The 23540-nt window shown below is 42.2% G+C and overlaps 2 protein-coding genes across 2 annotated transcripts; both read right to left on the bottom strand.

Moving 5' to 3' along the window:
• Nucleotides 1-901: 901 nt before the first annotated feature.
• Nucleotides 902-2259, bottom strand: LOC147460865 (calcium-dependent protein kinase 23-like). The gene has a single exon (XM_086499731.1). It carries the CDS (start codon nucleotides 2098-2100, stop codon nucleotides 1060-1062), a length of 1041 nt encoding a protein of 346 aa, XP_086355857.1. The 5' UTR covers nucleotides 2101-2259; the 3' UTR covers nucleotides 902-1059.
• An 18851-nt stretch (nucleotides 2260-21110) lies between these two features.
• LOC147460864 (uncharacterized) lies at nucleotides 21111-22274 on the bottom strand. Its single transcript, XM_086499721.1, has 2 exons — nucleotides 22049-22274; nucleotides 21111-21957 (listed from the first exon to the last, which is right to left on the bottom strand). Exons 1-2 carry the CDS (start codon nucleotides 22185-22187, stop codon nucleotides 21647-21649), a joined length of 450 nt encoding a protein of 149 aa, XP_086355847.1. The 5' UTR covers nucleotides 22188-22274; the 3' UTR covers nucleotides 21111-21646.
• Nucleotides 22275-23540: the final 1266 nt, after the last annotated feature.

The raw sequence follows: 23540 nt of genomic DNA, 5'->3' as shown, positions 1-23540 counted from the left end.
ATTTATTACAAAATACATCAAGATCAATCTCTACTATGGGAAATATGTTCATAAATGTAAGTATGCACTCAATCTTCTTTGTCCTATACTTCTTGCACAGCTCCTCTGATCTCATGGCTTTCTTCTAGCTCCTGATGTTATCAATCTTCACATGCGTACACCAATTGGGTCCTTGAATGGTCACCGTCTGACCCACATAGTTCTGAATGGCTGAGCCAAGGTATGCCTAGTAGCATACCATATACACCTTGCACGTCCATCACTAGAAAGCTGGTTTTAAACTTTTTCGTCCCCACTATGATTTGCAAATTTTTCACCAACCCTCTGGCTTGGCCAACTCCTTGGTGGAGTGCCCTACTTCAGCTACGAGTTTTGAATTCTTAAAATATTTTCTAATTAAATAGGGCACAACATGCTTTGTTTCAGCAAGTGTTTTTTTATTTTTAAAACAAATTGCTAAAACAAGACACAATACTGGAGTGCTTTGTTTTGGCGATTTCTCTTAATAATATTAGACCTTAATGGTCAAGTCCTTGCATGAACCATATTGCATAGGTTGATAAGATGCTTGCAAGTGTGAGGGGATTTTCTAATTACAACGTAAACATCATGGGCCTAACATAAATCTCAATCGTTTGGCTCTTGTTTGCCTTAAATACTTAAGCAAGTTCTAATTGTCAAAGTGTCTCTACCAAAAGAATCTATGTATGGAGAGTTGGTTGTGAACAAAAGAATCTATGTATGGAGGGAGAGAGAGAGAGAGAGAGAGAGAGAGGAGCTGAACTCAATGTAAACTGAATTCAAGACGGGGAGAGAGAGAGCTCATGGGAGATATTTAATATGCAATGTAAACTCGACACTTTCTTTTGATTAAGTGATCAAGACATTAGCACGTATATGACTCTCTGAATATTAATTGTCCAAATCTTTCACTTAATCATAAACGTAGCTTTAATTTGCTGCTGGCCCAAGGTATCATTAGCTTTAACGAAATTTAATAAAAACCCATAATCCAAAGTATAATCAGTGGAGTTCATTAGTCCTCTACACAATAATTAATCACATCTCTGAATTCGTATTTGTATATCTGGGGAGGTTGCTGACAAGCCAAGGATGGCTGAGCACTAGTTGGAGAGGGAGCCTGTGGGAGAAATGGGGGCAGAGCATTGCCAACAGCAAGTCCTGGGCCATGTGGTCCAGCCATTTCCAATCCTTCGCGTCTCTCCGAAGATCATCTTCCAACTGCTCTGCCTGGGGATCGCTCCACCATTGCGACAACGCAATGCTGCTTTGCGGTGGCACTTCGCCCGTTAGCATCTCCAACAACATGGCACCAAGGCTCCATGTGTCGGCCGCCATGCTCAGGATACCATCTGTGCGTACCTCGGGCGCACAATAGCCAGGAGTTCCCCTCTCTTTGCAATCTTGCAGCACCATGTAATTACCATCGGTGCCCTCATCGGCTTGTAAGGGCATAGCCAGCCCAAAATCTGCTAAGCATGCTGTGGAGATGGCCCCCGCTTCACGGAGAAGGATGTTCTCGGGCTTTATGTCGAGGTGCAAGATGTCATGCTGGTGGCAGAAGAGCAAAGCCTTGGAGACATTGTACACAGCAAGGGCGGCATCACTGTCCCTCATGTTGCATCCCTTTCTCCACTTGTTCTGCATAACATCCAGCAAGCTGCCTCCCTTGCAAAGCTCCATGGCAACACAAGGCCGGCCGTCGAAGCTCTCGTAGGCACCCAACATGCGCACGATCGGCGTGTCGCGGTATGCTCGCTCTGAGAGGAATTTCATGAGCCAAAGCTCCTGTGAAGCATCTACCACATCCTGCTGCTCATGATCAGGATGCTTCACAAGCATTTTACATGCCATATACCTGTAATAACAATTACTGTTAGAATGATCTGTAACGAGTTCCCTAACAAGAAATACGGTACCAAAGCTGCCCTCACCGAGAGGGGCACCCACAATCTCCAGCCCTTTAATGGCACCCCTATAGATTTTCTGCTCCTGCTGCAGCTTCAAAGTCGACGTTGCAGGCTGCTCATTGTCGATGGGTGCAGCACGTGAATCCTCCATCGCCATCGCCATCGCCATCGCCACGCAGCTCTTCTCTGATTGTATTGTCGAAGGTAGAGCGACGATGCCGACGATCACAGCGCTGAAAGCTCCCTGCTAATTAGGGCCCGGCGTGGTCCAGAATACGCGGGACCTAGGCGCAGCTAGCAACTGCTCCCACTCGAAGGCTTTGAGAAGCCCTTCAGCATGCTTTAAAGGCATTTCCAAGCGCGTGCTTTAAAAGCAAAAGCAAAAGCGTGTGTTTTATTCACCCTCAGGTATTTTCTCGCTAGCCATGCCCCAACAACGAGTAGGGACAAGAGGAAACAGGAGGAGAATATGAAGAAAAATCGCATGCCCCCTATATAGTAGGACAGAGTGGATGTGTCTTTGCAAACAACGTCAAACAAAGTCCGGTCAGAAAGGTGTATTCTAGCTTGGTTTGGGCTTGTTAATCATAGCAGTTGGATGCATAAATCTTACAATATGGCATTATTTTGATGTTGAGGGGTTGCGGACTACCCACAACTTAGGCAGTTTTGCTTCTCAAGAGAGGAGTTGCACACTCAGTACGGGCTAAGCCTTGACGGGAGGCTACCGAAAGACCTTATAGACGATGTTGACCTACCCATGGTCGAATGGCTAAGCGTCTTCAAGGTCCCCTACAAGAAGAAGTCCAAACTCTACCTCACATGGTGGTAGAGGAGTTTTTAGAAGAGGGCCGGCTCCTCAATCAAAAGGTATACCAGGTTGCCTCCTCAAAAGGTGAACTGATAAGAAAAAATTGCAAGGTCATTCACCTATGAGAATCATGGAATTGTTTGGGTAGGGGTGGATGGAAATGTATTTAACAATTTCAAGGCTCAATGGGGAGGTCTTGAGCGAAAGCTCAATAAGTTGGGAGAAGATTATGGTGTGCCAAAAAATAGCGTGCTTACAAACATTTACAGTGCCTTTGCCTCCAACCATTATAGTATCAAAGGCCAACCTAGTGGATTCAATATCCCAGCCCCTCTACCTGCCAATGCATCATCTTTTCTATGGAATGATCTATGATCATCTTGTCCCACTTTTGGAGGTAGCTCCTCGGAATGTCATCCGTAAATACATCTTGAAACTCATTTAGAGAACTAGAGAATTTTAACCCCTCTTTAGTTTCATTTTTAACTTCATTAGAAACACGTCCTGTTGGAATTAGGGTTGCAGGAAAACACACACATCTTGGAGAAGACGAAGAAAGCTTAAGGCACACAATAGAGTCTCTTGTACTTAGTGTGCAATGGAAAGATGGACATCCCTAGAATGATGGGCGTATATACAATACCCGTATAAACATCCAATTGCTTGAGTAGGGGTGGGTGGAAATGTATTTAACAATTTCAAGGCTCAATAGGGAGGTCTAGAGCGAAACCTCATCAATAAGTTGGGAGAAGATTATGGTGAACCCAAAAATAGCGTGCTTGCAAACATTTACAGTGCCTTTGACTCCAACCGTTATAGTATCAAAGGCCAAGCTCATGGATTCAATAACCAAGCCCCTCTACCTGCCAATGCAGAGGATGTCTCGTGGAAGGTGCAAGATGCAAAGGAGAAGTTGGCTTCCTTGAGAACATTGTTCCAAGAGAATCGCTACTTGTGGTTGCGCAACAAGGGCACAATGTATATGGTTTGTGCTCCAATCATTGCAGAGCTGGCAGTTGAGTTGAAACAATTGAAGAAAGTGACTGAAGCTCGAGGCTGAGATAATTGACTTTAGAAAGGTACATTCTCCATGATTTTTGTTGTCAACGATACTTTGAAAATGAAGCAAGAGGTATCAGCTCTATATGGGTAAAAGGATACATAAATTACTTTGAAGTTCTTCACAGTGTCTAAAAGTTCTTTTAAAGTTCCTTTAATTGGAGCTTTCCTTGAACCAAGAAGATGGTGTTCTTTAAGATTCTATGGTATAACCCTCCTTCCCAAGCTTCAAACACCCGAGCGGGGGGAAAGAACTGCGGGATAAGAGGTAGATGAGAGTGAAAGAAGTATTTTTCAAGCAATTTTTTTATTATTTTGTATACGCTTACTCATGGGCAAGCTCTCAGCATAGCTTAACATAATAGAGTAGTAGAGATAAAGAAAAAATAAACTTTCACTTCCTTGGATTTGCATCCATAGCCAAAGTGCTTGAGCATAATGGTAACCTCTTGAGCTCCCATGAGAGAGGGAAAGAGAGAGAGCTCTTGATTTTCCAACTTGGGCACTCAAGATTTTGTGTATCAGGAGCAAGAGAGTAAAAAATCAATGATCCCTTGCATATATATTCATGTAAACTAACAACTAGTCTCAAAATGGAATGCATACCATTTGGCGAATGAGAAGTGAACACTCAAAATGCAACTAATCCATGCTCATACACCTGTCCAAGCTTACTATACTTTAAAAAACTCCCCACCCCGCGTCTAGGACTTATCTTAGAAAGTGTACATGCCAGACACACTCACAGGCACTTGCTAACTTCACGTAAAGCAAGTTGGTGCTACTTTGGACATGTGGTGTAGCCAAACATAGTAAAAAGGACTAGAGTCAACTTTCTAAATGGGGAAGGGCTGATCTAGCCTTGGAGTTTCATCCATAGCCAAGTGCTTGAGCATGATGGTCACCTCTTGAGCTCCCATGAAAGAGGGAGAGAGAAAGAGCTCTTGCTTTGCCAACTTGGGCACTCAAGATTGTGTGTATCAGGAGCAAGAGAGTAAAAATTCAATGATCCCTTGCATATATGCTCATGCAAACTTACAAATGAGTCTTCAAATGGAATGTATACCATTTGGCCAATGAGAAGGGAACACTCAAAATTACCTATCCAAACTTACTATGCTTAAAAACCTCCCCACCCCTTGTCTAGGACTTGTCTTGGAAAGTGTACACGCCACACACACTCACACGCACTTGCTGACTTCACATAAAGCAAGTTGGTGCCACTTTGGACATGTGGTGTAGCCAAACATAGTAAAAAGGACTAGAGTCAACTTTCTAAATGGGGAAGGGCTGATCTAGCCTTGGAGTTTCATCCATAGCCAAGTGCTTGAGCATGATGGTCACCTCTTAAGCTCCCATGAGAGAGGGAGAGAGAAAGAGCTCTTGCTTTGCCAACTTGGGCACTCAAGATTGTGTGTATCAGGAGGAAGAGAGTAAAAATCCAATGATCCCTTGCATACATGTTCATGCAAACTTTCAAAACGAGTCTTCAAATGGAATGTATACGGCTTGGCCAATGAGAAATGAACACTCAAAATGCAACTAATGCATGCTTATACACTTGGCCAAGTTTGTACAAGTGGCATAGTGTTGCGCACACTATTTACATCAAATGCAACATCCTTGCCTCTATAGGAAAAGAGGACATATCTATCAAGAAACTCCATTGCATGTGATAGCCATGAAATCAAATCATGGCGCCCCTAGGATAACATCTTCATGCTTGAGTGGAGAGATGAAGAAATTTTATTTGTCAACATAGCTTTGCACATGGAACCTTAGCTTTCCAATCAAGAGAGTGACTGTGGCCTCTTTCCTTTTGAAAGCTCCAATAGCTTTTACCATGTTCCACATCTCGAAGTCATGAATTTCTATCTTAGTAGCTAGCTCAACAAAAATAAAGTTGTGGGTAGAGCCAAAATTAAACAATATGAAAGAATCATGCGCTCTTACTTTTCCCCAAGCATAAGAGAGTGATGATTCTTTGCAATGGAATTACTCTTTTAAAGCTTCCACCATGGTGGCTCTAGGAGGCTCAACATGCTCACTTCTCTTGGGACATGCCCCACACTTGAGACACTTGTTATCTTTATGATAAAGCTCAATCTCTTAGGGTGAAAGTTTGTTTTTACCTTTGTATCCCTTCTTCTTCACATTGTTGTTGTTGTTAGCTTTGTAAGAATTTTTACCTTTGTATCCTTTTTTCTTTGCCTTTCCTTTATTGGTTTTGTTGTTGTTAGCCTTTAGTATTGTTGTTGTTGTTAGCCTTGGGAGAATTTTGCATTGCATTGTTCTTGCCCTTTGGCTCAACTAGTTCCTTCGCTTCTATTGGCTTTAAGCCCTTCTTACTACCTTGTTGGAAATGAATCCTCAAGGTGACCATAGTGCTATGTATGACTGCCAAGATAGTTTTAGTTCTTTGCACAATTACACATTATACCTCTAAATCATGCACATAATATAAAAAGAATATCACAATTAAAATTCACAAAAAGAATATCACAATTGATGAGGACCAAATTTGCTTGGAGCCCCCCCCCAGGCTGCAAAAGGTCTTTGTATTATAATTCTCTCTCGAAGAAAGCGTTGATTACAACATACGTGTTCTTCAAGAATTCATGGTATAATCCTCCTTCCCAAGCCCTAAACACCCTAATAGGGAGAAAGAACTGCGGGGTAAGAGGTAAATGAGGGTGAAAGAAGTGTTTTTCAAACAAGAGAATTTGTATTTCGTATACGCTTACTAAAGGACAATATATTATCATAGCTTAGAGTAATAGAGTAGTAGAGATGAAGAAGAAGAATCTTTCACTTGCTAATTAGATAGGGCACAACATGCCTTGTTTCAGCCAGTGCTTTTTATTTTTGAAACAAATTGCTAAAACAAGATAGAGTGCTGGAGTGCTTTGGGCGGTTGCTCTTAATAACATTTGATCTTAATGTTCAAGTCCTTGCATGATCCATAATGCATATGTTGATAAGATTCTTACAAGTGTGAGGGTGTTTTCTAATTAAAGTGTAAAAATCATGGGCCTAACATAAATCTATACCCACATCGAGTTTAAGGCTTTATAGACAGAGATAGATAGATAGATAGATAGATTTCATTATCGTCATCCACGGAGGTTAGATATGACCCATGGGATCGAAACAAACATTACAAATGGTTTTTCGGGGTGTAGGAATTAGATACATATCAGTTAAGGACTAAGGGTCCATTTACGGGTGAAAGGGGAAAGGAAAAGAACAAAAACAAAACCTAAGGAGGGTCAGGTACAGGTGGAGGTGGAGCTTGCTTGGGGGTTCAGAACTGCTGGATGATGGCTTTACCGCCACGGTAGACTGCCCATTTACCTTGTTTACGGGCTTCATACATCTTCTTAAGCTCGTTTACCTTAGGCTTGAGTTGATTTGTGGTCGATTCTTTTGTGATCCAAAGCTTAGTCCCCTTGAGGTGATAGGATTGACGTAGCAACCTCGTCTGTTCTTCCTTGTTTTTGAAAGTCAGGATGCATTGACCAAGTGGCACACGCCGCTATGCGTATCGTTGATCCAACAGATAGTGTCGGGCTTGATGTTGATTGGTTGAAGAATGTCATTGAGCTTGGTGATGGCTTCTTCAAGGGTGCCCTCCTCAGTGCACCATGGTGAGCAAAGCCCTCCAATCCGGATTTTGAGGCCGAGGGCTTCTTGTAGTCGGCATTCTTATAAGGCTGCTTGTATTCCGCTATCAATCTTCTTATGTATTGCTTCGTGGTCTTCTTTTTGAGCTGTCTTGGCAGCCTCAGTGAGAGAAGCTTCAACTTCATGTGTTTTTGCAAGTAAACTTTTGCTCTCCTTTGCCTTTTTCTTGAGTATACTCAATCGTTGTTTGAGTTGAGCATTCTCTAGAAGAAGTTGTTTGATCTGAGCCTCTAGGGCCGTGAGCCTCGCATCTTGGCGAGCGGTGGGGTCTTTCTTGGGTGTAGCTGCCACCACAAGAAAACTCTTGCGTGCGCTAGAAATCTATGTGTTGAAGGTGGAGATTGACGTTTTGGATCCTACAAGGAATCCAAAATCTCTGTTATGAAGCCTCCACAAAGCAGGGGAAACGTTGTCCTCTTTTGTTGGTTGTGCTTGTTTTTTGGTGTAAAATTGTGGGAACAGAGTCTTTTGAGTTTGAGTGGTCTGCACCTTTGAAGCAGGCCAAGCCTATGGCTCGTCAAGACAAAGCAGCCTTGATCAATGAAGGAAGGCCAAGCGTGCAGTTCGTCCAATCGAGAGCGAGAGAGAGCTAGGAGACAACTCCAACGATGTTGCTTGCCCTGCTCTTGCACCTCCTTGTTGTGCATACTTGAGAAACAGTGTTGTCTGCACATTTACGTGCTGCTTGCACACAACCCTATCTTGGCACCCAGCCTGTAGAAGGCTCTAGGATCTTCAAGAGGTGCTCCCGTTTTAACAATCGGTGCCCGATGTAGCGTGACAACTCCATCCAAAAGCAGGTCAAGAGTGCAGACGGGCTCTATGTCACATCTCATTCTCTGATAGTGGGCGGTCTTGAGGGCTTTACGCCCCTCCACACGCCCTCCCTTGAGCCTGGGAGGGACAGAGGGTGTAGATCTAGGGTTTTGAGTGAGACGTGCAGGAGGATGGAGAGAGAGAGAGAGAGAGAGAGAGAGAGAGAGAGAGAGAGAGAGAGAGAGAGAGAGAGAGAGAGAGAGAGAGAGAGAGAGAGAGAGAGAGAGAGAGAGCGCTTATGCCTAAGGACAATTATGCAACACTTGACGTAACCTTGAGCAACACTCATTGAATTTTTGAAATTAATGATCCAAATTAGCGCTTGACTCATATACGTGCCTAAAACAAACTCACGATCCAAATTAGTTATAAAACCAAGCAAAATATCGGTAGTATCACATTTTGCTGTATGATTTATTACAAGATATATTTTGCCTTCAATTCAGCTATTGCCAGCTCCCTGATTTTGAGTCCTCTATAATTGATATGTACACAATGTTTAATTACATCTCTTTGGTTGTGGGTAGTATACATAGAGACACTTGCATAGACTTGAATCAACACTATTATACACTTGTTTGTTTACATCTTTATAACAATTGATGATAAATTTTGAGTGCTCCCTCTATCTTGGCAAGGGGTGCTTGTTACAACTTACCATGTTTGTAGACGGCTGAGACAACTTCACTTAGTGGGAACGTTCTCTTATGAGACGTGCAGCGAATTAGCTAGTAATTACTACGGTAATTACTATGGTAAACCTAAGGTGTATAAATAGGGCCCATTACATTGTAATCGGGTTGGCATTTGGGTTAGCATTTCGACGACATTTGTACTTGAGTTGTCAATCATTGGCAGTTGTTGTCGGCTGTACTCTATCTGTAAATCACATCATACTTACTATAATCTTTCATCTGTAATTCCAATCACGACAGATATTCCAGTCACACTTACTCTATGTCCAGTACTCTGAATCTGAATCTGAATATTAGTCTCAGTACATAGTCTGATTCTCATTCTAGTAGATAAATTCCAGTTCAGTTTCTGATTCTCTGTCTAGTCGACTGTCTAAACTAACACATCATCAGTAGCCGAAATCTTCTAACACTGGAATTAGCTATCTCAAGAGATCAGCTCCAATTCCATTTTAGCGATCACGGTGGCTCGAGCTGAAGCTCGTTGACTGAAAGACTCTTCTCCCAGTTGGATGTTTTCAGCAATGGCACCCAAATCCAGTCATGGCCGAAAATCCACCATCCGTGTTGATTTTATTCCTGAGGAGTGAGGAAGAGAGTCTGACCCTAAGCAACAGAAGGTGACTGAAACTGAGGCTCAGGAGGAGCATAGTTAGGCTGATGAGACGCAGGACTCACAGCAGTCCAGTCATTCTCGACGCAAGCGGGCAGAAAGGGAAGCACGGAAAGCCAAGAGTTCTCGGTCCCAGCAAGGGGATGAGGGTACCAAGGGAAGTAAAGGCAGTCACCGCACTTCTAGCCGACAGGCCAAAGGGAACACTGACACAGAGACAGAGACCGAGATTGAGTGGGATGCTCACACTGACAATTGCAAGAAGACTTCCAAGCACCGTTCTGAATCTAGGAAGAGAAGCGACAGAATCAGTGGTAATCGGAATGATTACTCATCTTCTCTGAAAGTTTCTTTTCCAATATTCGAGGGAGGTAAGAAGGATGATACAGACGTTCACATACAGGCTTTTGAGCAGTATGCTGAACTAAAAAATATTGATGAAGATGATAGGGGGGAATACTTCCAGCAAACCTTGAAGGAGACAGCGAGGAAATGGTATTACCATTACCCCGCCTGTCAGCTCAGATCCTACAACAAGTTGCTTAAAGCCTTCAGACTATAGTATTCCGACAAAACAGGTGATGAAGATATCCTCTGTGAACTGGATAAGATCAAGCAGCGGAATCTATTAGTCCGAAGTTATGTGGAAAAAATCAAGGAGCTAACCAGGCAGTTACAGGAACCGCCATCTGAGAAGAGGTTGAGGGCATGGTTTCTGAATGGTTTCAGAAGCAAAAAGCTTAGGGAGCAGGAGGTACCGACTCCTACCAAGAAATTCAATGATCTGGTCCAACGGGCACTGAAGCTGGAACAGCAGGCCAAGAAGGAAAAGAGCCACAAAAAGAGAAGGTCCAGTAGCAGTAGCTCTGCTACTGAGAGTTTTGATTCCAGTGAGGTGTTCAGCAGCTCTGAAAGCAGCTCTAATGAACGGTCCAAGGAGAAGTCAAAGAAGGGATCTTGGACCAAGAAGATTGAAGAAATGGCTAGACAGATTACCGAGATTAGCCACACCAGACAACCAGTTCGGAAGATGGAGAGTTGGTGTTCGAAATGCAAATCCAAGGACCATATCTCCAACGAGTGCCCACAATGTACTTACTGTAAGGCTTTTGGTCATTTATGGAACAATTGTGGTATCAGGATTCATCACTTTAAGAAGGGCAAAGACCTGTTAGTGGTAGCCTATACTGAACCAGTGAAGGTAGAACCGCCAAAGTATCTCAAGAGGAGAGACCAGGTACTAGTGGTACTGGTCAAGGACGTGGCCGATTCCAAACGGGTATGGGCCGAGGCAGAGGGCGTGGCAACTTCTAGAGTCGGAGTATGAATTGCTACACTTGTGGGAAGTATGGCCATTTTGCAGCCCAATGCCCAAACGCACCTGCAACTACTGCTACTGAGGCTAAGGCACCAGAGCCAGTCCCAGTACGCGTAGTCACAAGAAGCAAGGGCGTAGTAATTGAAGAAATTCCAGATACTTCATAAACACCAGTCACTACTAACAGCACCAAGTGGGCTCAACAAAGGGAAATCTGGAAGGCCAAGTGTAAAGAGAAGTTGGTAGATGAATGGCAAGAGCAGAGAGAACTAGCGGCTAAAATCACGGAGGATTTAGCTAAGAAGCTGCCAGAGCAGCCAGAAAGTTCTGAAGCTCGAGTCATTTAGAAGATACCAGCCCAATCAATTGATAAAGATTAGTCAATACCGGCCATACCTGAGACCATGCTGGCTGCGGTACAAGGAATGGCTGATGAGCTGGGAGTTGATGGAAGGATTGGAAGCACTGCAAAAGAGGAATGGCAGTGTGAAGATACAACCAGTTCTTTGAGCTCTAACAACCAGTCTGACCAAGAGAGAGAAGAAATCCATGTTAAAATTTGTGATAGAATTCAGAAGTTGACTGTAGAGCTGGAGGATATCAGAAAAACCTTGCCTGAAGTGGCAAACTTCATCAGACAGCGCAGGAAAGCTGAAGCGGAGGCCAGAATAGTAGACCTGACAGCCGTCCGAGATGATGAAGTTCCACTCATCAGGTGGACTACAAGGTTAGGAGGCAATGGGAACCTCTTTCAAGTGTTATCTTGGATGGAGGAGCAGGAGTCAATATAATGGGAGTTCATCTCCAACAGAGAATGGGTATCACGAATCTAAAGCCAGCACCATTTAAAGTGCGGATAGATCAAATAGGGCACAACATACCTTGTTTCAATAAGTGTTTTTTTATTTTTTTAACAAATTGCTAAAACAAGACACAATACTAGAGTGCTTTGTTTTAGCAATTTCTCTTAATAATATTAGACTTTAATGGTCAAGTCCTTGCATGAACCATATTGCGTAGGTTGATGAGATGCTTGCAAGTGTGAGGGGATTTTCTAGTTACAACGTAAACATCATGGGCCTAGCATAAATCTATACCCTCATCGAGTTTGCATCCATACCTTCTCAATCATTTTGCTCTTGTTTGCCTCAAATACTTAAGCAGGTTCTAATTGTCAAGGTGTCTCTACCAAAAGAATTTGTGTATAGAGAGTTGGTTGTGAACAAAAGGCTTTGGGGGGGGGGAGAGAGAGAGAGAGAGAGAGAGAGAGAGAGAGAGAGAGAGAGAGAGCTCATGCCTACAAACACTCATGCAACACTCAACACAACCTTAAGCAACACTCATTGAATTATTGAAAATTAATTTTCCAAATTAGCGGTCGACTCATATATGTAGCTTTAATGAAAACTCACAACCAAAGTATTTATCAGAACAAGCAAAAGAGCAGTAGTATCATATTGTTGCATGATTTATAACAAGATGTTTTTTGCCTTCAATTTAGTTGTTGCAAAGCCCTCCAATCCGGATTTTGAGGACGAGGGCTTCTTGTAGCCGGCATTCTTCTAAGGTTGCTTGTATTCCATTATGGATCTTCTGATGTATTGCTTCGTGGTCTTCTTTTTGAGCTGTCTTGGCAGCCTTAGTGAGAGAAGCTTCGACTTCGTGTGTTTTTGCAAGTAAAATTTTGCTCTCCTTTTCCTTTGTCTCGAGTATACTCAAATGTTCTTTGAGTTGAGCATTCTCTAGAAGAAGTTGTTTGATCTGAGCCTCTAGGGCCGTGAGCCTTGCATCTTGGCGAGCGGTGGGGTCTATCTTGGGTGTAGCTGCCACCACAAGAAAACTCTTGCGTGTGCTAGAAATCTGTGTGTTGAAGGTGGGGATTGAAGTTTTGGATCCTACAAAGCATGGGAAACGTTGTCCTCTTTTGTTGGTTGTTCTTGTTTTTTGGCGTAAAGCTGTGGGAACAGAGTCTTTTGAGTTTGAGTGGTCTGCACCTTTGAAGTAGGCCAAGCCTATGCCTCGTCAAGACAAAGCAGCCTTGATCGTTGAAGGAAGGCCAAGCGTGCAGTTCGTCCGGTCGAGAGCGAGAGAGAGCTAGGAGTCGGCTCCAACGATGTTGCTTGCCTGCTCTTGCACGCCCTTACTATGCATACTTGAGAAACAGTGTTGTCTACACGTTTACGTGCTGCTTGCACACAACCCTATCTTGGCACCCAGCCTGTAGAAGGCTCTGGGATCTTCAAGAGGCGCTCCCGTTTAAACAGTTCGTGCCCGATGCAACGTGACAACTCCATCCAAAAGCAGGTCGGACTGCGGACGGGCTCCATGTCAGATCTCATTCTGTGATAGTGGGCGGTCTTGAGGGCTTAACGCCCCTTCACAGGCCCGCCCTTTAGCCTGGGACGGACAGAGGGTGTAGATCTAGGGTTTTGAATGAGACGTGCAGGAGGATGCCGAGAGAGAGAGAGAGAGAGAGAGAGAGAGAGAGAGAGAGAGAGAGAGAGAGAGAGAGAGAGAGAGAGAGAGAGAGAGAGAGAGAGAGAGAGACCTCATGCCTATGGACAATTATGCAACACTTGACGTAACCTTGAGCAACACTCATTGAATTTTTGAAATTAAAGATCTAAATTAGCGCTTGACTCATATACGTGCCTAAAAAAACTCACAATCCATATTAGTTATAAAACTGAGCAAAATATTGGTAGTATCACATTTTGCCGCATGATTTATTACAAGATATATTTTGCCTTCAATTCAGCTATTGCCAACTCCCTGTTTTGAGTCCTCTATAATTGATATGTACACAATGTTTAATTACATCTCTCTGGTTGTGGGTAGTATACATAGAGACACTTGCATAGACTTGAATCAACACTATTATACACTTCTTTGTTTACATCTTTATAACAACTGATGATAAATTTTGAGTGCTCCCTCTATCTTGACAAAGGGTGCTTGTTACAACTTACCATGTTCATAGATGCGAGCATGCACTCAATCTTCTTTGTCCCATACTTCTTGCAGAGCTCCTCTGATCTCATGGCTTTCTTCTAGCTCTCGATGTTGTCAGTCTTCACCTGCATACACCAATTGGGTCCTTGAATGGTCACCGTCTTACTCACATAGTCCTGAATGGCTAAGCCAAGGTATGCCTAGTAGCATACCATATACACCTTGCACGTCCATCACTAGAAAGCTGGTTTTAAACTTTTCCTTTCCCACTATGATTTGCAAATTTTTCACCAGCCCTCTCGCTTGGACAACTCCTTCGTGGAGTGCCCTACTTTAGCTACGAGTTTTGAATTCTTAAAGAATTTTCTAATTAAATAGGGCACAACATGCGTTGTTTCAATAAGTGTTTTTCTATTTTTTTCACAAATTGCTAAAACAAGACACAATACTAGAGTGCTTTGTTTTGGCAATTTCTCTTAATAATATTAGACCTTAATGGTGAAGTCCTTGCATGAACCATATTGCATAGGTTGATAAGATGCTTGCAAGTGTGAGGGGATTTTCTAATTACAACGTAAACATCATGGGCCTAGCATAAATCTATACCCTCATCGAGTTTGCATCCATACCCTCTCAATCATTTTGCTCTTGTTTGCCTCAAATACTTAAGCAGGTTCTAATTGTGTCAAGGTGTCTCTACCAAAAGAATATGTGTATGGAGAGTTGGTTGTGAACAAAAGGCTTGGGGGGGGGGAGAGAGAGAGAGAGAGAGAGAGAGAGAGAGAGAGAGAGAGGGGAGAGAGAGATAGAGAGCTCATGCCTACGGACACTCATGCAACACTCAACACAACCTTAAGCAACACTCATTGAATTATTGAAAATTAATTGTCCAAATTAGAAGTCGACTCACAATCCAAAGTATTTATCAGAACAAGCAAAAGAGCAGTAGTATCATATTGCTGCATGATTTATAACAAGATGTTTTTTGCCTTCAATTTAGTTGTTGCAAAGTCCTCCAATCCGGATTTTGAGGCCGAGGGCTTCTTGTAGCCGGCATTCTTCTAAGGCTGCTTGTATTCCGTTATCCATCTTCTTATGTATTGCTTCGTGGTCTTCTGTTTTAGCTGTCTTGGCAGCCTGAGTGAGAGAAGCTTTGACTTCGTGTGTTTTTGCAAGTAAACTTTTGCTCTCCTTTGCCTTTGTCTCGAGTATACTCAATCGTTCTTTGAGTTGAGCATTCTCTAGAAGAAGTTGTTTGATCTGAGCCTCTAGGGCCGTGAGCCTCGCATCTTGGCGAGAGGTGGGGTATGTCTTGGGTGTAGCTGCCACCACAAGAAAACTCTTGCGTGGGCTAGAAATCTGTGTGTTGAAGGTGGAGATTGAAGTTTTGGATCCTACAAAGCATGGGAAACGTTGTCCTCTTTTGTTGAAGGAAGGCCAAGAGTGCAGTTTGTCCGGTTGAGAGCGAGAGAGAGCTAGGAGACAGCTCCAACGATGTTTCTTGCCTGCTCTTGCACGCCCTTACTATGCATACTTGGGAAATAGTGTTGTCTACACGTTTACGTGCTTCTTGCACACAACCCTATCTTGGCACCCAGCCTTTAGAAGGCTCTGGGATCTTCAAGAGGCGCTCCCGTTTAAACAGCTGGTGCCCGATGCAAAGTGACAACTCCATCCAAAATAAGGTCGGGAGTTCGGACGGGCTCCATGTCAGATCTCATTCTGTGATAGTGGGCGGTCTTAAGGGCTTAACACCCCTCTACAAGCCCGTCCTTGAGCCTCGGAGGGACAGAGGGTGTAGATCTAGGGTTTTGAGTGAGACGTGCAGGAGGATGCCGAGAGAGAGAGAGAGAGAGAGAGAGAGAGAGAGAGAGAGAGAGAGAGAGAGAGCTCATGCCTATGGACAATTATGCAACACTTGACGTAACCTTGAGCAACACTGATTGAATTTTTGAAATTAATGATCCAAATTAGCGCTTGACTCAAGTACGTGCCTAAAAAAATGCACAATCCAAATTAGTTATAAAATCAAGCAAAATATTGGTACTATCACATTTTGCTGCATGATTTAATACAAGATATATTTTTCCTTCAATTCAGCTATTGCCAGCTCCCTGGTTTTGAGTCCTCTATAATTGATATGTACAAAATGTTTAATTACATCTCTTTGGTTGTGGGTAGTATACATAGAGACACTTGCATAGACTTGAATCAACACTATTATACACTTCTTTGTTTACATCTTTATAACAACTGATGATAAATTTTGAGTGCTCCCTCTATCTTGACAAAGGGTGCTTGTTACAACTTACCATGTTCATAGATGCGAGGATGCACTCAATCTTCTTTGTCCCATACTTCTTGCAGAGCTCCTCTGATCTCATGGCTTTCTTCTAGCTCCTGATGTTGTCAGTCTTCACCTGCATACACCAATTGGGTCCTTGAATGGTCACTGTCTGACTCACATAGTCCTGAATGGCTGAGCCAAGGTATGCCTAGTAGCATACCATATACACCTTGCACGTCCATCACTAGAAAGCTGGTTTTAAACTTTTCCTTTCCCACTATGATTTGCAAATTTTTCACCAACCCTCTCGCTTGGACAACTCCTTCATGGAGTGCCCTAGTTTAGCTACGAGTTTTGAATTCTTAAAAATTTTTCTAATTAAATAGGGCACAACATGCCTTGTTTCAATAAGTGTTTTTTTATTTTTTTTCACAAATTGCTAAAACAAGACACAATACTAGAGTGCTTTGTTTTGGCAATTTCTCTTAATAATAATAGACCTTAATGGTCAAGTCCTTGCATGAACCATATTGCGTAGGTTGATAAGATGCTTGCAAGCGTGAGGGGTTTTCTAATTACAACGTAAACATCATGGGCCTAGCATAAATCTATACCCTCATCGAGTTTGCATCCATACCTTCTCAATCATTTTTCTCTTGTTTGCCTCAAATACTTAAGCAGGTTCTAATTGTCAAGGTGTCTCTACCAAAAGAGTCTGTGTATAGAGAGTTGGTTGTGAACAAAAGGCTTTGGGGGGGGGGGGAGAGAGAGAGAGAGAGAGAGAGAGAGAGAGAGAGAGAGCTCATGCCTACGGACAGTCATGCAACACTCAACACAACCTTAAGCAACACTCATTGAATTATTGAAAATTAATTGTCCAAATTAGCGGTCAACTCATATATGTAGCTTTAAATAAAACTCACAATCCAAAGCATTTATCAGAACAAGCAAAAGAGCAGTAGTATCATATTGTTGCATGATTTATAACAAGATGTTTTTTTCCTTCAATTTAGTTGTTGCTAGCTCCCTGGTTTTTAAGTCATCTATAATTGATTTGTACACAATAATTAATTAAATCTCTCTGGTCGTGAGGTCGCCATGGGTAGTATACATAGAGACACTTGCATAGACTTGAATCAACACTATTATACACTTGTTTATTTATATATCTTTATAACAGCTGATGATAAATTTTTAGTGCTCCCTTTACCTTGGCAAGGGGTGCTTGTTGCAACTTACCATGTTGGATCAGACTCGAGAGGTGTGCTGGAAAGCTTCCACTTGGATCCAAAGTCCAAATGACCCAAATTTACAAAGTTTCCAATTTTACAAATGTACTGAGGTAAGTTGGTACGTGGACTCAAGGGACATTACAATATTATGAATAATTTCCTTAGTTGAGAGCTTGAGAGAGAGAGAGAGAGAGAGAGAGAGAGAGAGAGCCTGGGGAGGTCACCTTATAAAAATGTAACCTATCACGTGAGTTCAACAGAAGGGTATTTAAAGGGAATTTTTTTTTTCAAATTTAAAAAAAACTTACAGATTTTAAGAGAAAAGGGTAGATTATATTCCTTAAAAAATTCACAGATAAGGGGTTTTATAAACATGTCTTGAACGCACGTGATATGGTAGTTGTACACATAGTGAACCCCCCGAGAGAGAGAGAGAGAGAGAGAGAGAGAGAGAGAGAGAGAGAGAGAGGGAGAAGAAGAAGAAGAAGAAGAGAGTTTTAACGTCGTAGGAAACTATTCCAAGAGACCTTAAAGATCTACCCGACGAGGATCAGTTGAACTGAAGACCTATTAATCAAGAGGGGGAGAGAGAGAGCTCATGGGAGATATTTAATATGCAATGTAAACTTGACACTTTCTTTTAATTAAGTGATCAAGACATTACAGTATTTGAAACATTAGCACGTAGCTTTTAATTTGCTACTGGCCCAAGGTAGCTTTTAATATGCAATGTAAACACTCAACTCAACATACATAATGGCGGCCTCAATGTCCCTCATGTTGCATCCTTTTCTCCACTTGTTCTGCATACCATTTACACCTTGCATGTCCATCACTAGAAAGCTGGTTTTAAACTTTTCCTTCCCCACCATGATCTGCAAATTTTCCACCAATTACCTTGTGGCTTAGACAACTCGTTAAAGTGCCCTACTTTAGCTGTGAGTTTTAAATTCTTAAAATGTTTGCTAATTAAATAGGGCACAACATGCCTTGTTTTCACAAATGACTTTTTTGAAAAATATCAATTTTGGGCCTTTAGTTATACATGTTTTTGTTGACGTGGCCACACTCCTTTACTCCCTTCACTTTCAAAAAGCTAGAGAGAGAAAGGGACCTAATAGGTCCACATCCTACATGTGCCTTAAAAAAAGGCTAGAAAAGCCTATTCAAAACTAGCTTCTTGAATGTCCTTGACTCTTTAACCCTACCCAACATTAGCCTTAATCCCTAAAAATTAGCAAGCCCCATGCAGAGTCCATATTTTTCCTAATGTATCATCTTGATCCCTCCAAGAATTAATAATCTCTGCTCTATCATAGATGTCATTGCTAGCATATCCATTGTACCTATCCCTGCAATCATCATGCTCTAAATGAGTCCTTCCATCACCATCCTTCTATCTATGATGCCTTCTATATTCATCCTCTTTGTCATGGTCTCTTCGTCTTTCATACCTTCTCTGACGTCGATCATGTCTACCACGGTCTCCATCATCGTGTCGATTATGTCTACTCCAATGTCCATCATCATCTGAGATCTCTTCTATAACTTTTTCCATCGTGTAGACTGTTGTGTTCACTTCTGCTGACATGCCTACTTCAATCTCCATCATCATCTCTTCTATGACTTTTCCATCGTGTTGAGTGTCTCGCTCATGTTTAGCATCACCATTGCGCTATATGTATTGTTCCTCTTCTGTCAACTTAGCCTCATGTTGAAGCTTCTTTAGTGGATCTTTGATGCTGCCTCTATCATCAGAGAAGTCTCTCTCATATGGATGAGAACTTGTGGGTTTAATTAGTCGACATAGCCAAGTTGGGCATATTTGCAATCGACCTTCTCCAAGAGCAAGGTGCAAGCATGGTGAATTCATTTAGAGGAAGGCCTTCCTTTTGCATAAAAGCCCAAGAGAAACATGAAAACGTACAAAATCTCAATAGGAACCGTTCTTCCTAGGATAGTGAAAATGTTACAATCCAAAAAATACTCATAAAACTTCTCAAATTCAAGCAAAATTGAGGTGACTATCTAGAACAAATCTTTTTGGCTACCTTACTAGGTCCTTCAGCAGCCCAAAGAGGACACTCAACTCAACATACCTGCTATTACAGTTTCTTGAAAAGTGATCAAGACGCACTGATCATTAAAACAATGAAATATTGTTACGATATATCTGACTCTGAATATTGATGCATAAATGTAGCTTTGCTATTGGCCCAATGTACCATCAGGTTGAACAAACTTTAAATAAAAACACATAATCCAAAGTATAATTTATAAGAATAATGAGCAAAAGATCAACATCTATTACAAAATACATCAAGATCAATCTCTACTATGGGAAATATGTTCATAAATGTAAGTATGCACTCAATCTTCTTTTTCATATACTTCTTGCAGAGCTCCTCTGATCTCATGGCTTTCTTCTAGCTCTCGATGTTGTCAATCTTCACATGCATACACCAATTGGGTCCTCGAATGGTCACCGTCTGACCCACATAGTCCTGAATGGCTGAGCCAAGGTATGCCTAGTAGCATACCATATACACCTTGCACGTCCATCACTAGAAAGCTGGTTTTAAACTTTTCCTTCCCCACTATATATGATTTGCAAATTTTTCAGCAACCCTGATCTGGCTTGGCCAACTCCTTGGTGGAGTGCCCTACTTCAACTGCGAGTTTTGAATTCCTAAAATATTTTCTAATTAAATAGGGTACAACATGCCTTGTTTCAGCAAGTTTTTTTTTATATTTTTTAAACAACTTGCTAAAACAAGACACAATACTGGGGTGCTTTGTTTTGGCGATTTCTCTTAACAGTATTAGACCTTAATGGTCAAGTCCTTGCATGAACCATATTGCATAGGTTGATAAGATGCTTGCAAGTGTGAGGGGATTTTCTAATTACAACGTAAACATCATGGGCCTAACATAAATCTCAATCGTTTGGCTCTTGTTTGCCTTAAATACTTAAGCAAGTTCTAATTGTCAAAGTGTCTCTACCAAAAGAATCTATGTATAGAGAGTTGGTTGTGAACGAGAGAGAGAGAGAGAGAGAGAGAGAGAGAGAGAGAGAGAGAGAGAGAGAGAGAGAGAGCTCATGCCTACGGACACTCATGCAACACCCAACACAACCTTAAGCCACACTCATTGAATTATTCAAAATTAATTGTCCAAATTAGCGGTCGACTCATATATGTAGCTTTAATAAAAACTCATAATCCAAAGTATTTATAAGAACAAGCAAAAGAGCAGTAGTATCATATTGTTGCATGATTTATAATAAGATATATTTTGCCTTCAATTTAGTTGTTGCTAGCTCCCTGGTTTTTAAGTCATCTATAATTGATTTGTACACAATAATTAATTAAATCTCTCTGGTCGTGAGGTCGCCATGGGTAGTGTACATAGAGACACTTGCATAGACTTGAAACAACACTATTATACACTTGTTTGTTTATACATCTTTATAACACCTGATGATAATTTTTTAGTGCTCCCTCTACCTTAGCAAGGGTGCTTGTTGCAACTTACTATGTTGGATCAGACTCGAGAGGTGTGCTGGAAAGCTTCCACCTGGATCCAGAGTCCAAATGACCCAAATTTACAAAGTTTCCGATTTTACAAATGTACTGAGGCAAGTTGGGACGACGTGGACTCAAGGGACGTTACAATATTATGAATAACTTCCTTAGTTGAGAGGTTGAGAGAGAGAGAGAGAGAGAGAGAGAGAGAGAAGAAGAAGAAGAAGAAGAAGAAGAGAGTTTTAACATCGTAGGAAACTATCCCAAGAGACCTTAAAGATCTAGCCGACGAGGAGTTGAACTCAAGACCTGTTATTCAAGAGGGGGAGAGAGAGAGCTCATGGGAGATATTTAATATGCAATGTAAACTCGACACTTTCTTTTAATTAAGTGATCAAGACATTAGCACGTATCTGACTCTGAATATTAATTGTCCAAATCTTTCACTTAATCATAAACGTAGCTTTAATTTGCTACTGGCCCAAGGTATCATTAGCTTTAACGAAATTTAATAAAAACCCATAATCCAAAGTATAATCAGCATTATGCGGCATGATTTTTCCCTGCTCACTGGAGTTCATGAGTCCTCTACACAATAATTAATCACATCTCTGAATTCGTATTTGTATATCTGGGGAGGTTGCTGACAAGCCAAGGATGGCTGAGCACTAGTTGGAGAGGGAGCCTGTGGGAGAAATGGGGGCAGAGCATTGCCAACAGCAAGTCATTTCCAATCCTTCGCGTCTCTCCGAAGATCGTCTTCCAACTGCTCTGCCTGGGGATCGCTCCACCATTGCGACAACGCAATGCTGCTTTGCGGTGGCACTTCGCCCGTTAGCATCTCCAACAACATGGCACCAAGGCTCCATGTGTCGGCCGCCATGCTCAGGATACCATCTGTGCGTACCTCGGGCGCACAATAGCCAGGAGTTCCCCTATCTTTGCAATCTTGCAGCACCATGTAATTACCATCGGTGCCCTCATCGGCTTGTAAGAGCATAGCCAAAGCTCCCGTGAAGCATCCACCACATCCTGCTGCTCATGATCAGAATGTAATAACAATTACTGTTAGAATGATCTGTAACGAGTTCCCTAACAAGAAATACGGTACCAAAGCTGCCCTCACCGAGAGGGGCACCCACAATCTCCAGCCCTTTAATGGCACCCCTATAGATTTTCTGCTCCTGCTGCAGCTTCAAAGTCGACGTTGCAGGCTGCTCATTGTCGATGGGTGCAGCACGAGAATCCTCCATCTCCATCGCCATCGCCACGCAGCTCTTCTCTGATTGTATTGTCGAAGGTAGAGCGACGATGCCGACGATCACAGCGCTGAAAGCTCCCTGCTAATTAGGGCCCGGCGTGGTCCAGAATTGCTCCAACTCGAAGGCTTTGGAGAAGCCCTTGAGCACGCTTTAAAGGCATTTCCAAGCGCGTGCTTCTACGTCCAAAAGCAAAAGCGTTTGTTTTATTCACCCTCAGGTATTTTCTCGTTCAGGAGGAGAATATGAAGAAAAATCCCATGCCCCCTATATAGTAGGACACAGTGGATGTGTCTTCGCAAACAACGCCAAACAAAGTCCGGCCACAAACGTGTATTCTATCTAGCTTGGTTTGGGCTTGTTAATCATAGCAGTTGGATGCATAAATCTTACAATATGGCATTATTTTGATGTTTAGGGGTTGCGGACTACCCACAGCTTAGGCAGTTTTCCTTCTCAAGAGAGGAGTTGCACACTCAGTACGGGCTAAGCCTTGACGGGAGGCTACCAAAAGACCTTACAGACGATGTTGACCTACCCATGCTCGAATGGCTAAGCATCTTCAAGGTCCCCTACAAGAAGAAGTCCAAACTCTACCTCACATGGTGGTAGAGGAGTTTTTAGAAGAGGGTCGGCTCCTCAATCAAAAGGTATGTTAAGTTGCCTCCTCAAAAGATGAACTGATAAAAAAAATTTGCAATGAGAATCATGGAGCTCTTGTTGTTGACCCGAATAAACATCGAATTGCTTAGGTAGGGGTGGTGGAAATGTATTTAACAATACCAAGGCTCAATGGGGAGGTCTAGAGCGAAAGCTCAATAAGTAGGGAGAAGATTATGGTGTGCCAAAAAATAGCGTGCATACAAAAATTTACAGTGCCTTTGTCTCCAACCACTATAGTATCAAAGGCCAAGCTAGTGGATTCAATATCCCATCCCCTCTACTTGCCAATGCATCATCTTGTCTATGGAATGATCTATGATCATCTTGTCCCCTTTTGGAGCTAGCTACTCGGAATGTCATCCACAAATACATCTTGAAACTCATTTAGAGAACTAGAGAATTTTAACTCCTCTTTAGTTTCATTTTTAACTTCATTAGGAACACATCCTGTTGGAATTAGGGTTGCAGGAAAACACACACAGTTTGGAGAAGACGAAGGAAGCTTAAGGCACACAATAGAGAGTCTTGTACTTCGTGTGCAATGGAAAGATGGACATCCCTAGAATGATGGGCGTATATACAATACCCGTATAAACATCCAATTGCTTGAGTAGGGGTGGGTGGAAATGTATTTAACAATTTCAAGGCTCAATAGGGAGGTCTAGAGCGAAACCTCATCAATAAGTTGGGAGAAGA

Source organism: Adiantum capillus-veneris, chromosome 3 (genome assembly GCF_014529385.1).
Source record: "Adiantum capillus-veneris isolate H3 chromosome 3, ASM1452938v2, whole genome shotgun sequence".
Classification (NCBI taxonomy): Eukaryota; Viridiplantae; Streptophyta; class Polypodiopsida; order Polypodiales; family Pteridaceae; genus Adiantum; species Adiantum capillus-veneris.
The sequence above is the reverse complement of the archived record's forward strand: the minus strand, read 5'-3'. Positions and strand labels throughout refer to the sequence as shown.

What these genes read in the sequence shown, in the direction of transcription:
- LOC147460865 (XM_086499731.1), bottom strand. Translation starts at nt 2,100, where the DNA reads ATGGCGATGGCGATGGCGATGGAGGATTCACGTGCTGCACCCATCGAC.
- LOC147460864 (XM_086499721.1), bottom strand. Translation starts at nt 22,187, where the DNA reads ATGGCGATGGAGATGGAGGATTCTCGTGCTGCACCCATCGACAATGAG. An exon ending in GATTGTGGGTGCCCCTCTCG is followed by an intron (nt 21,958 to 22,048) that starts GTGAGGGCAGCT and finishes GATCATGAGCAG; the next exon opens with CAGGATGTGGTGGATGCTTC.